Raw genomic sequence first — 12,878 nt, 5'->3', positions numbered from 1 at the left:
CAAAGATCACTCTTTATAAACTTCCCATAATTTCTAAATTCTGTTGAAACTTATTTGTTATTACTAATAAATTATTACTAATTTATTTTTTTTAATAAATAAGTACACTTGAGCACTTTTATTCTCTATTAACTGCTAGGTTTCTTCAGAACTTTTCCCTACGCCTTGACTGGATTATTGTTTATCACTTCATCAGACTAAGCAATAACTGATCTGATAACTGATCTGCATACCTCTCCGAAGAGCCTGTAACCATTCTGCGATTTGATAACGCGGAATTGGTGAGCCTGTCAGTTTTAGTAAATAATTTCAGGGCTCTATGCTTTATGTATTTTTTGATCGGATCAATCTTGAGGTCCCTGAGGATGTCATTCGTCCTAATGTACCTATAAAGAGATTTAAGTCCTGTGGAACGAAAAGTGTATTTTTAATGTTAATTGAAATATATATACTTTTTACCCACAAAAAAAAAACAATTTGTTACAAAACCCCTTAAATCCCAAAAATGATTTATATTAATTAAAAGTTCTGCTTTATTGATGCATTTGCAGTATGAAATTCTTTCTAAACTAGCTTATGTTTCTAAAAGTATAAATAATATTATGATAAAAAATATCTGCAAAATATGCACAGACGATTTTAACGATGAAATATTTGTGTAAAGAAGTGAGAAAATCTCCTCCAAAAACTAAAATAGTCATGGCCCTTGTTAAAATTCTTTGTTGTCTTACATAAATGGCAAAATAATAACAATATCCTTCTCTTCAGTAAATTTTTCTTCTTCTTTTTTTGTATTAAAAATCTCATTAGTATCTCAATATATTTCTTGTCATCCTTCTGCTAGACAAATGAGCAACAAAAATTGCTTATAACGACACTGAAAATCAAAAAACAAGAAATACCGACACGCTTTGGCGGTATTTCAACTCAGGAATACCTTCTAGTAATTAAAGAGAATATCTGGCATTCGCACATTAACTCCGTCGCTTCCTGAGTCAGCACATACCAGACACGTCGTTGCTTCGGCCATGGACATTAATATGCGAAAAATGTTTATACGTTGATGAGGACGTTAATTAAGCCATTGACGCTCAGGTAGCCGAAGTGTCAGCGGAACTACTAAACTGAAGCGAACTGAACTGAAGTGAATGTGAATGTGAATGTGAACTTAGGCCAACTTAATTAAGTCACAGCCTAACACACATGCATCCATACATGTGCAACTATTTCCTGTATCTGAAAACTGGCATCTAACGTTTCAATCTTTCGATTGGCATGTTAAACTCGCTCTCCAGCCTCTGTGCTTTGCTCCCCATCGAAAATTGCAGTTGATGCTCTTGTGAATGTTGTGGTTGTTATGTTTCTTGTTATTGACTGCAGAAAATTAACATGAAACTAACATAAAGCATTCAGTATTTTAACATTTTACTTTGCCGTAGAAACAGAAAACTTTTTGACTATTAAATTGGCAGTTCCTTTGAATTACAAATTTTGGTTGTGGTCTTCACCAGCGCCAAAACCGAAAAGACATAAACTGAAAATAAAAAATGTGGTGAAAAATATTAATGTTAATCGAAGCGCTTCGTGACATAAAAGAAAATATTTTGGTGTATAAAAAATTTTGCAGAATATGAAAATGTTAGGCGAAAAAAACGGATTTCACTTTATCGAAATTGCATCACAGACGCTGGCAAACGCAGAGGAGTGTCATCTCGACTGCAGTCTGCTCTGTCAGTTGTTGTACTCCATGTGCCAACATATAGTAGTAAAATGTCGTACATTAGCAGCAGTGGGACGCAAAGTTATGCCGTCGCAGTGATGCATCTTCTGTCTGTTATTGTTGTTTTTGCAATTTACGTTGTTGTGACTTATGCAAACTGAACTTTTTACCTTTTGGCTATGAAGTCAATAACGACAACTGCAACAACACTAAAGAGAAGATTTCAAAAAAAAAATTTCAGGTAACAAATAACAAAATGCAATGCAGCACGTAAATATGCCGTAACAACAACAACAACAACATCAACAACAGCAACGGCAATATAAACAAAAGACACACTTAACAGTGCAAAAACAAAAACTGCATTACCAGCAACTTCGAATACTTGCAGCAACATCTTGAGCGGTGTTGGGAGCCAAATCATTTGCAAGTGTGATCAGCGCCAAATACCAAGGCACATAAAAAATAAAAAGCGCCATAGCATGGATGGAGCAGAAGCTGAAGTTGAAAAACGCTTCAAGATGCACATCATAAATTGTATGCAATTATCATGCGATGCTAGTGACACTGTCAGGCAATATTGCATAAGTTAAACACACACAAATGCCAGCGAAATGATGTCAAGGGGGGAATAAACAATATAAGCAGCGGGACAATATTTATTCTCTTAAAAACTCGTTAAAGTGGGCTCACAATGCTATATTTGCAATAATGAATATTTTTTTAATTTTTAATTCGTTTAAAATAATGGGGTCTAAATAATCAAAAACATAGATAAAGGTGAATTAAAAGAGAAGTAAGTGAAAGAGATGGCAATATAGAAAAAAAATGGATTAAAAGTCAATAAAAATTAAGTAAGATTGATGGTAATAATCACGGTTGCCACTTGAAAAATTTTTCCTGTACCAAAATTGGTTTAAAAAGGTACCATTTCTGTAAAAAAAGGTCCAAAATTTTTTTGGACCTTTTGTTTTTTCGTTCTGTGTTTTTTATAGTGTTATAAATGAACAAAATATAAAATAGTGCAAAGTTGCATTTATAAAAAAAATTAATTGGAAATATCCACCATAAAGTTGGGTCGTCAAAAATGTGCCATTTTTTGAACATGAGTACCAAACGAAAAAAAAAGTACCAATCTTGGTACTAAAGTACCATAAGTGGCAACCGTGGTAATAATAAACATGAAGAAAATTAGAAACCAAGAGAGGAACAGAAAGAGATAGAAAGAGAGAGAGAATTAGAAAAACAGAGTGGTTTGAGAACAGAAAAAATATAAGAAATAACAAAAAATCCGAAAAACAAAAAATAGCGTGAAACAATATGAAATAACAGAAGAAAAAAAATAAAAGTTTGGCTATATATGGTGGATCCATCTAACAACACTGCTACTTTGACAAGAAATGTTAGAATGACTTATAATACGTATTTGAAATGTAAGACTAACATTTCAAATACGTATCGTCATAAGTCATTCTAACGTTTCTTGTCAAAGTAACAGTGTTGTTAGATGGATCCACCATATATAGCCAAGGACCATTTTATGTAAACTGTCATTGGCTCGTTAAAATAGCCTTTCTCGGGCTATGATGATAATGCATATTATGCAGAATGTAACAGAATAACACTGCTTTGCCTAAGTGATGAGCCACAGAAGCAATTTTTGAAAACATTGTTCCCCGGTCGCTTGACATGGAAATATGACTTTTCTCTCTGGGGCCACTTAAATTCAAAGGTTTGTATAAAAAAAATAATGACACTACATGGTCTTACGACCAAAATTGGCCAAGAAATAGCGTCGAAAGCAGTCGAAACATTCGTAAATACCATCGAAACTGGCAAGAAAACGAGCCCATTACGCCATTTAAGATAAGGGTGGCTATATGCGCGATTTAGTCTTCAGAAAGTCTGTTTTTATTTTGTTAAATCTACATAATATCTACATAATATACCGAAGACTTTCTATTGAGGTTGTTGTATTGAAATTCATTTAGTTACAACAATGCTTATATAGACTGGTTAAAGGATTTGGAATGCTATAATTCTGATAGGTTCCGTTCTTATTTATTTATTTTTTTCTTATTGTTACTTAATAAAAGAGGAAACTTAGGGTTTCTCAGGCCACAAAATGGTTTTGGTCCTACAAGCAAGAATCTTGTTTCTTTCCTTGATAGTTTATTTTCTAATTTCCGTCTTCTCATGTCGCAGAATGAGACATGAGACTCATAAATATTTTTAACAGTTTAAATCTTAAAAATTATACAACAACCGATATTTATATTCTTTATTTACAACATTATTTTATTCTTAGTTTCTTTTTTAATTTTCTATGTAACTTTTTTCTTCTTTGAACTGAAAAATTGATAAAATTGTCGATTTTTATTTTTTAAACAGAATATCTATATTTAGTAGGCTTTGCTTGTTTGTAAGATTACAGCGAAATGCAGAAAATGTTTTCTTTATTTCCTAATTGCTTTGGAAAAACGTTGCCTATTAGTAATAGTCAAAATCCAGGTTAACCATGCCAAAAATGCATCGTACAAAAAATGCATCATAGTTGGAATTCATCTTCATCTCCATGTCGTGTACGCTGCACTTGGCACTCACTTCATCATGCCAGTTGACATTGTGTACGTGTTTTACCAGCTTAATCACGTACGCCAATAACTTCATTCCAAGTCGTTGTCTCATTAATCTGTGCCACTGCAATTTAATCGCACTGGCCCGTTCGGCCTGGTCGGCCTGTCGGCCTGTTTGTTGCCTCCGAGTGCTGTACTGTAGGAGCAATATAGGCAAACCCAAATGACAATGAAATGTGTCTCGAATGCTGACGGGTGACAGGCGAACACAAGTGCAATTCCTGTTGCTGCGGTTGGACTTATGACTTTCACAGGTTATCGGCTTAGCGAAGCAAATAAAGTTAATTGCAGCAAAACTGCTGAGTGCAAAAAAAGCAACAAAATTAATTGTCACAAATTAAAGTGGCTCAATGGAAGAACAGCGTAGATGGAGCTAAATTTGGCCACACATTGCGTACGGGATTTGCTACGCATTATTAATAGGAAGACATGTAATTTTTTTGCCATTTGGTTTATTGCATTTTAAAAATATTTTCGGAGTAATATGAGGATATCGGGGGAAATTGCATCTATTGTGGCACACCTATTGCAACCGTTAATTAAAAATAAATTTAATAATAACACCCAAAGCCAAATCTTGTGTAGCTCGTTAATTAAATGTCGAAAAATGTAATGAAGCGAAACGTGCACAGATTATGCCATTGGATAAGACATTGCGTGTCTTGCAGCAGATGCAGCAGATGCAGCAGATGCAGCGCCGCAGTGCGTACGCGTGTTTTTCATGATTCTGCAACTCTGGAATGTGCTGTGAAAACTATGGCAATAGCCCCATCTCCATTCCGTTCGAATCGAAATTTCTAGTCAAGCTGTTGTTGGAGTTGGTATTGGTGTTGGTGGCATTACTTCGTGCTTACAATTTTCTGGAACTCATCGCCACTGACACATGAATGCGTGCGTGATATGCTTTATTTATTGTCCTTCTTACATTCACACTTTGGCGTTGCTTGCAATACCAAAGCAAACACCATACTTGCCTTCCCACAACCACATCGAACCGCACAGAATTTGCTTTATCTCATGTTGATCTTTGTAATGAATCATTTGAAGTACGGCAAATAAGTTTTCCACATGAATCAGCAAATTCATGTTCCATTGACTCTTCTAGTAGAATTTTTTTTTCTACAAACGGAATAACAAAAGCTGTCTGCGGCATTCACTCAGTGGATGCACCATGAACAGAAGGTGGAATTACAATGAGTTGCAAAATCATTGTTGGATGTAAAGTTGGTTATTTCAAAGGGTTAACTCATTATTGTTTCTGTGCCAAAACCAGTAAACACAATTAAAAGTGATTAGATTAAGGCTGATATATTGAAATGGTTGCGTTTGAAGTGAAAATAAATTTAGACTCAAATTGAATAAATAAACTTTAGCTAACCAGACAGCCTTTTAAGATCAATAATATGTTAGTAAGTTTAAAAGATATGATAACGCAAATTAGAACACAAGTTAGTTATTAGGAACAAAGTCAACATTTCTTAATCTATCAAATTTATAGTCTATTAAATTTATATATATTAAAATGATATGACTACTTTTATTATTTTCCATAGTTTGGTCCTTAAACCTTTGATACATATTAAAATTTTCAGTACTTTGATCTTTTTTGAATACAAAAAATGCCTATCGGAAGAGCAGTTATTACTTATCTGGACGAACTCTTCAGTGAACACCACATTTGGATTGCACTTCAAAGTTTCTTAGTATTGGTTACGTTGGGCTTCTTTCACTATCAATTAGAGTCTAACCAATGTGATTTGATGTGCTGGATAAAAACCATAGAGGAGAACATAGATAATATTTTCTATATGTTATCTCTGCTTAATATGCTTTTAGTAGTTGGCGTTCCTTATTATATAATTGAACTTGTGACGCGAGCTAACTGCAAACTTATCCTATCAGAGGTAAAAGTTCTACAGAAGCGGTATGCAACTTACATCTTCATACAGCTGATGGCACGGATCGATGAAATCTATGACAAACTTCCACAGATTGCAACAAACGAACAACAAAGCGATGCAGATTTAATATTAAATGAGCAAGTCATTGAGGCACGAGAGAAGCTAATTGACGTCATAAACGATTTCAAACAGAAAGCCATCAAATTATATTCCATTTCTGAAGAAGAAGCGAGCACTCCATTTGAAGACTTGTATTTCATCAATGAAAACGATAGTAAATTAGCGCCGTACTATGAGATGAAAATTTCTGTTGATCTAGATTTTATTAGTTTTCTAATGCATCGAGATTTTGTTTATATAAATTAAATCAAGAATAAAGTTAGTTTTCACAAAAAGTTGTCATAAAATAATAGTAATTTTTTATTTGTTCAATTGGAAATTGATTTTTATAATAACTATCGCATCAATCTGTACTTAAACCCCTACAGATCGTTCTACATGAAAACGTTTTCATAATTGTTATGTTTACACATAATTGTAAATTATAAAGCCTGTTGTTCTAAACTTTAAAGCATCCTGAGGAAAACATTGATTCTATCTCTAGAACTCAACAGCTTTCAAGAAAGAAAAAAACAGTTTCTCATATATTAAATATCCTAAATGAAGGTAATGTCTCCCTAAAGCAGTAAATAGAACCTCCCTTTTCTTAATTTAATCTGTACCAACTGAAATCATTAAGAAAGAATTAACATAACCTTATATGTTTGCATGATATATCTAATACGACAAAAGTAATATTATTTTTGTCCGGATAAAGTCTGAGCACGATGATTCAAATGTTAGTATTATCACCAACTCCATACACATTAAAATTGGATTCATTTTTAACAAAAACGTGAACTTTTTATTTCGGTTTAGATTCATGACCTCATTTGTAAATGCAGAATATTCTAGATTAAAAATATTACAAAAATCAAAACAACTGAGTTAAAATCCGTTTGGCTTTCTTTTCTCAAAAATAAAAATTTGACTATAGGTACGGCAAGAAGTGTAGGTCCACCTCGATATATTTTTCTCATATTCTTACAATTCGTTTGGGAGGTCAAAATTTCATCCATTGAAAAATGCACGTATTTTTTATTTACAAAACAAATGCAATCCACATGTCAACATGGGTTTGCACAGGATTGAACACACCAATTCTACATGGATGACGTTGATTATGCAATTGAACATGTAAGTCAGCAAAATAAAACTGAATTGGATACTTTGGAACTACACGTGCAGTCACGTGTGCATTGAAATTAACTCCGTGGGACGAAATAGCCATCATAAATGCAAAGCACAGGCGGTGCAGGACAACGTCACGATTGATTTTTCCATTGATTTTTCATCCATTATGATATTGTTATACAAGTGCAACGCGAATACACCGAAGTTTCTACAAAAACTGATTATTAAATTTGAAGTTAACTAAGGGGTGGATATTTTTGCGACTCTTGACTACAGGATTACAGATAACCATGTTTAATTATTACAATTCAGTTGTGTTGTTTACATTTGCAAAAATTGTTCGAAACCATACACAATCAATATTTTCTATATTTTGAAAAATCATATCACGGCACAACACAACCCTTTCAATTATTCTCCAGTAACAGAGTCAGAAATGCATTGAAAAATGTATAGCATTCAGTATTGCATAGTTTTTAAAGCATAGTTTTTAACGTAGCTCTAGTAGAATTTTAAAAAGCAGTCAGAATTTATAAATATTAAACTGATAACTATGTAGGTTGGTCATGATTTGCGCAACAAATCAACTAAAGATAGCCAAATTGTTACATAAATCAATCCATCCATATCTTTAATATGATATGCTTTCAGATCTGGTACTTGGGTGTTCAACAAATAAATACCTAACCTCTTAGCTGAAATTGAGGGAAAAGTACTATGAGATATTGTGCGCTTAATACATGAGAAACGGGTAACTTTAGAGACACCACATCTACGAACTAAACGAGATCCATCCAGGAGCAGATATATTGACATAAACAAAACTCGCTGAACATAGTTAGATGAGGTACTCAGTATATATGAGCAAAGAAAATCCGATTCGAAAAACATTTTATTGGCAGATTTTATACGCATCCGATTGATAGACCCTGCCTGCACTAAGGTGATAGTAGATAGGGATACAAAAGGTAGGGACAAAGACACAATTTAACGCGAATACCTGCGTAAAGGCTCAACACCACAGTGTTCTTACAAACGCATTGGTATATTGTGTCGATAAATGTCCCGTTGGAACTCCAAGAAATTCTGCCGGTACCAGTTGGAGGGATAGTGCAAACCAGAACTTTAAGTTCAAGCACTGCCCAACTGAATCGATGGAAAAATTTATTGAAAGGCGCTTTCAATAAATTCCTAGCCGTTTTGGTGTACTGAATATTCACTTGATATTACCAAAAACTAATTACCTATTCTTCTGAACTGTCTTTCTTATTCTAATAAAACTTAACACTCGTATGCTAAAGTTTAAGAATATGTATTTATCATCAACTTCGTTGATTTAATTTATACTTAAGTCGGTTTTGATACTTAAGTGGCGATGGTGAAATTGGCTCTAAGAGTCATATATAAATAAACATTGTATATTCTCACCTAACGGTACTTGCTCAATTCTACCGATTCCCATTTGTTTCCGGTATTTTAGAATATGTGAATATTCTCAAATTGAACAGTTATTTTTTAATATTTGGTTTGCCATTTGCTGGTTAAAAATTAAATAAATTTTGTTGAGCAAAATATTTCTGTTTAATTTATTTCGGTTTGGTTTATTTGCATATGTCGGGTAACACATGCAATGTTAAACTGGAAATATTAATTAATAACCTAAAATGCTGTAACCAAATTAAATACCAAAAATAAATTTATTTTCAAGATGTGTGTAAATATTTTACCAAATGTACAAATAAATTTGATATATGCAATTCTATTTTATTTGAACATTTTATAATTTCTAATGCAGAAAATATTGAAATTTTCAACAAAAATATTTACGAGGTAAACTTACCAAGTTCAGCTTCTCCTCGAATTTATCAAAATTGTCGAATAGGAAGAATGATCTGAATTTACTTGGTTCTCGTTTTTACTATTTTCTAAAGAATTCCATAAACATTTTATGTTTAATCTGTTTAGATATTTCAATGAATAATTTATATGCCAAAATCCTCCCACTCCACTTATATGGGTGAATTCAGGCATTCACCATACTTATTGCTTATTGCTCATTGCATAAAGATATTTGTGTTAACCTGAATTTATTGATATGTCAATACCGCAATTGGCAAACATGCCAAGTATGCATCTCCGAAACGAAAACACTCGTAGATATCTGTGAGCGCCTCTGAGGTGCAATAAATTTGCATCTCAAGCAAACATTTGCCGATGTCTGCAACTTAAGATTAATGCTGTGCGAAGACAATTTCACTGGCAAATAAATTAAGCAATAATCAAATTATTTATTGCTAACCAATTCATGGCAAAGAATGGCAAATATTCCGACATGTATGCAAACATTTCTGTTTGTATGGCACAACATGCGCATACCAACTTCATTCCTTCACACATTTTTCACTTTAATTCCCTTTTTCTACTGAGCGGTTTTCAGTTTATAGTTCAGCATTTTAAATTCTTTGGTTTCTTGGTTTTTTGGTTCCTTGGATCCTTGGCAGTGGCGTGCTGTGTACTTGTATGCTTCCTATCATAAAATTCATGGTCACTTAACGCCCATTTTCATATCATATCAGGCAATAAACGATTTAATTATACGTTCAACAATCGATAAACGAAAAATTTACAAACAACACGCATCCCATGAAATTTAATTTCAGCCACGAAACGGATTTCACTTCCTTGCCCATGAAAACCAAGCCGTCGATTTGAGCCCTCAAAAGAATTGGCCGACAGCAGGAAAATCGAAGCAACCGATGCGTTCAATCCAAGCCAAACCAAGCCAAGTCAAGTCAAGCCAAGCCAAAAACAAAGGAAACAACTAAAAATAATTCAATATGTAATTTACTTGTAAGCTGAAAACTGTTGTAAAAATGTCTGTAGGCTATGAAATTGTTATCAACGATAAATTGTTTTAAAAACAAAAATGAATATAAAAACAAAAACAAAACTGAAAACGAAAAAATTACAATAATTTTGCATTGCAGCACAAAGGCCAAGTACACGGAATAGTGGCAGCTGAAAAGTATCTGCACTTGCAGAAACAATTTCCAGTACCGAAGACGGTGCATGAGCCTGGCTGCGTTGTAGTGATGTGTTAAGATAGTTAATTATTTTAATAAAGCTCTAAAAACAACAATAACAACACCAGTAATTACCATGCAACTTCTCGCACAAATAACTCCTTTTAAGCCAGTCACTTCGCCATTATTACTCAATAAATTGAATTCTTAATTTTTAGCACGAAACTGTTTTAAAGCCCCTCTTTACTTTTCTTCAAGATAAATATTTGAATAAAAAGTCCTATTTGTCTTGAACCGCACATATAACTCTCTTTCATGCTTGAATCCATTTAAGAATTCCAATTAAATATTGAGATATGGAATATAAATAAAAATTACTAAGACACAATACAAATGCATATAATTCAAAATAAATAATAAACTATTGACTTTAACTTGTTAAGCCCGCATACGTCTGATCCTTATACTGCGTATTTATCACCCTTTATTTTTTTGTTCTCTACACATTTGTTCTTTATTCGTTCTCTATTTCAATATATATTTGCATAATGCTATTGGATTGCCTGGATTTTACAACTGTTCCGAGATATATTTCTTAAACACTCTACCTGAATAACTCATGCCTTTCCTTTGGCTACCTTTAGCAGCCGGAAACTGTTCTTGACTAAAATTGACTAAATCGTACACTTTAGAAGAGCTTAATAGTATAAATATATTCCTACTAAACCTTTCTTAATAACTACAGACTCGCCTTGCAATAATTACAAGTGTTGTCATATTTCCTCAGATAAAACTGGCTTCCAAATTTTTAAATATTGTTACTTACTATGTAATACAATTTCCGTTATTAATAAAAAACTATTTCATTAATAGTTACGCCGATTAATTACATATTGTATAGCGTCTTCTTCGAATAACTACTGTCGCAGATGTAAGTACAAGTGGTAAAAATAGATACATTCTTCATGTAGAAACTCGAATCAAATCACAATTACAGCAGACGCGAATTATTGATCTGAGCTACCTGGATCGATGATAGGGCTGCTATCTAAATGCAAAATTATTCATCTAAATGCCAATGACACATGTAGTTGGTAATGACATTTCATTCAGACATCAGATACAACAGAGTCCTGCTGAGTACTCGGTTGCAAGAGCCTCTAATGTTGAAACAAGAGCCTTCATGGGAAGACAGAGGTTGACATTAACTCATGAGAGGCTTTGAGAGACACATCGTAAGCCTTGACCCCCAGGAAAAATATATAGGATTAAAAAGAGTGGGAAAATAAGAAAAACTTATGTATCTATTTTATTACAGCACAGCATTTGCTAAAAGATATATAAATTTCATAAAAAGTAATTTACATTTGCTTATTCAAAAGCACAATTCAATGGGTAGTTTGCAGCTTCCTAATCCGCGAATTTTTAACTATAATAGTGCAAAATACTATATACGGTCTTCTGAATTATTCAATCGAGAGATAGAGCAGTCACTAGCCGTACGGGGCGGTATGCAGATCTTAGATCAGTTATCGAATAAACAGCAATGTTTGTGAGGAATACATAATTTAGTCAAATAGAAGGACTCTGGATTGTAGATATTCTGTAGAAACCCCAAGCTAACAAAGAATAAAAGTGCCCAGTTGCACTAACTCGGAAAAACCTCAACAGAAGAAGTAGGTTAAACCAAAATAAATATCTAGATTTATTGCTTTTTGCTAATTGCTTCCATAGCACAAATAGTTATAGGTAATAAGGCCTCATAGCAAACACTGTGTCCTTAATCAAGATTAAATCAGTGATATAAACCTGTCCGATTTTGAAATTATTCACTTGATTTAATTCTCTTTAAATGAAAAGAACGGCGGATTGAAATGACAGTAAAAAAACAATAATTAAATATTTCCATAAAAAAGTGAAAGATTAGTAGAAATTATACTTACTTTTAACCTTACATGAATTTAGATAAATTTCTAGGCTGATGTTGATTTAAATTTATTTTGGTAATTAACCACAGTCCTGACATTGCGTTCTGGCTTTTAAGCATATTTTTACACTGAAGTCCTTATCTACACTGAAGTCCTTATTTACACTGAAGTCCTTATTAAGGTTAACTTTTCATTTGTGATGTAATTTTGGCTTAATTCATTAGCATTGAAGCATTTCTTGATGTTGGTGCGTTTATTGTTGCGGTTGATGTATTTTTTATCTTTTGATAGCCGAAAATACAGAGTACAACTTTTATTTATTATTTTCTGCTGTGGTCTTAAAAAGCTTAAGGGGCTTTACATAATTTATTTAAATTACTGTTGACATTTCATTCTTATTTCGCAGCTTTCGTGTGGCAAGCGAATTTTAATGAATT

General features: G+C 33.1%; 1 protein-coding gene across 1 annotated transcript; it reads left to right on the top strand.

The window, feature by feature from the left end:
• The first annotated feature begins 5,891 nt into the window (after positions 1–5,891).
• On the top strand, positions 5,892–6,667 carry LOC119683710. Its single transcript, XM_038097517.1, has one exon. It carries the CDS (start codon positions 5,976–5,978, stop codon positions 6,621–6,623), a length of 648 nt encoding a protein of 215 aa, XP_037953445.1. The 5' UTR covers positions 5,892–5,975; the 3' UTR covers positions 6,624–6,667.
• Positions 6,668–12,878: the final 6,211 nt, after the last annotated feature.

Source organism: Teleopsis dalmanni, chromosome 2, assembly GCF_002237135.1.
Source record: "Teleopsis dalmanni isolate 2A chromosome 2, ASM223713v2, whole genome shotgun sequence".
Classification (NCBI taxonomy): domain Eukaryota; kingdom Metazoa; phylum Arthropoda; class Insecta; order Diptera; family Diopsidae; genus Teleopsis; species Teleopsis dalmanni.
The sequence above is the reverse complement of the archived record's forward strand: the minus strand, read 5'-3'. Positions and strand labels throughout refer to the sequence as shown.

Bases quoted from the DNA above. Each gene is read 5' to 3' on its own strand.
- LOC119683710 (XM_038097517.1), top strand. From the start codon at position 5,976: ATGCCTATCGGAAGAGCAGTTATTACTTATCTGGACGAACTCTTCAGT.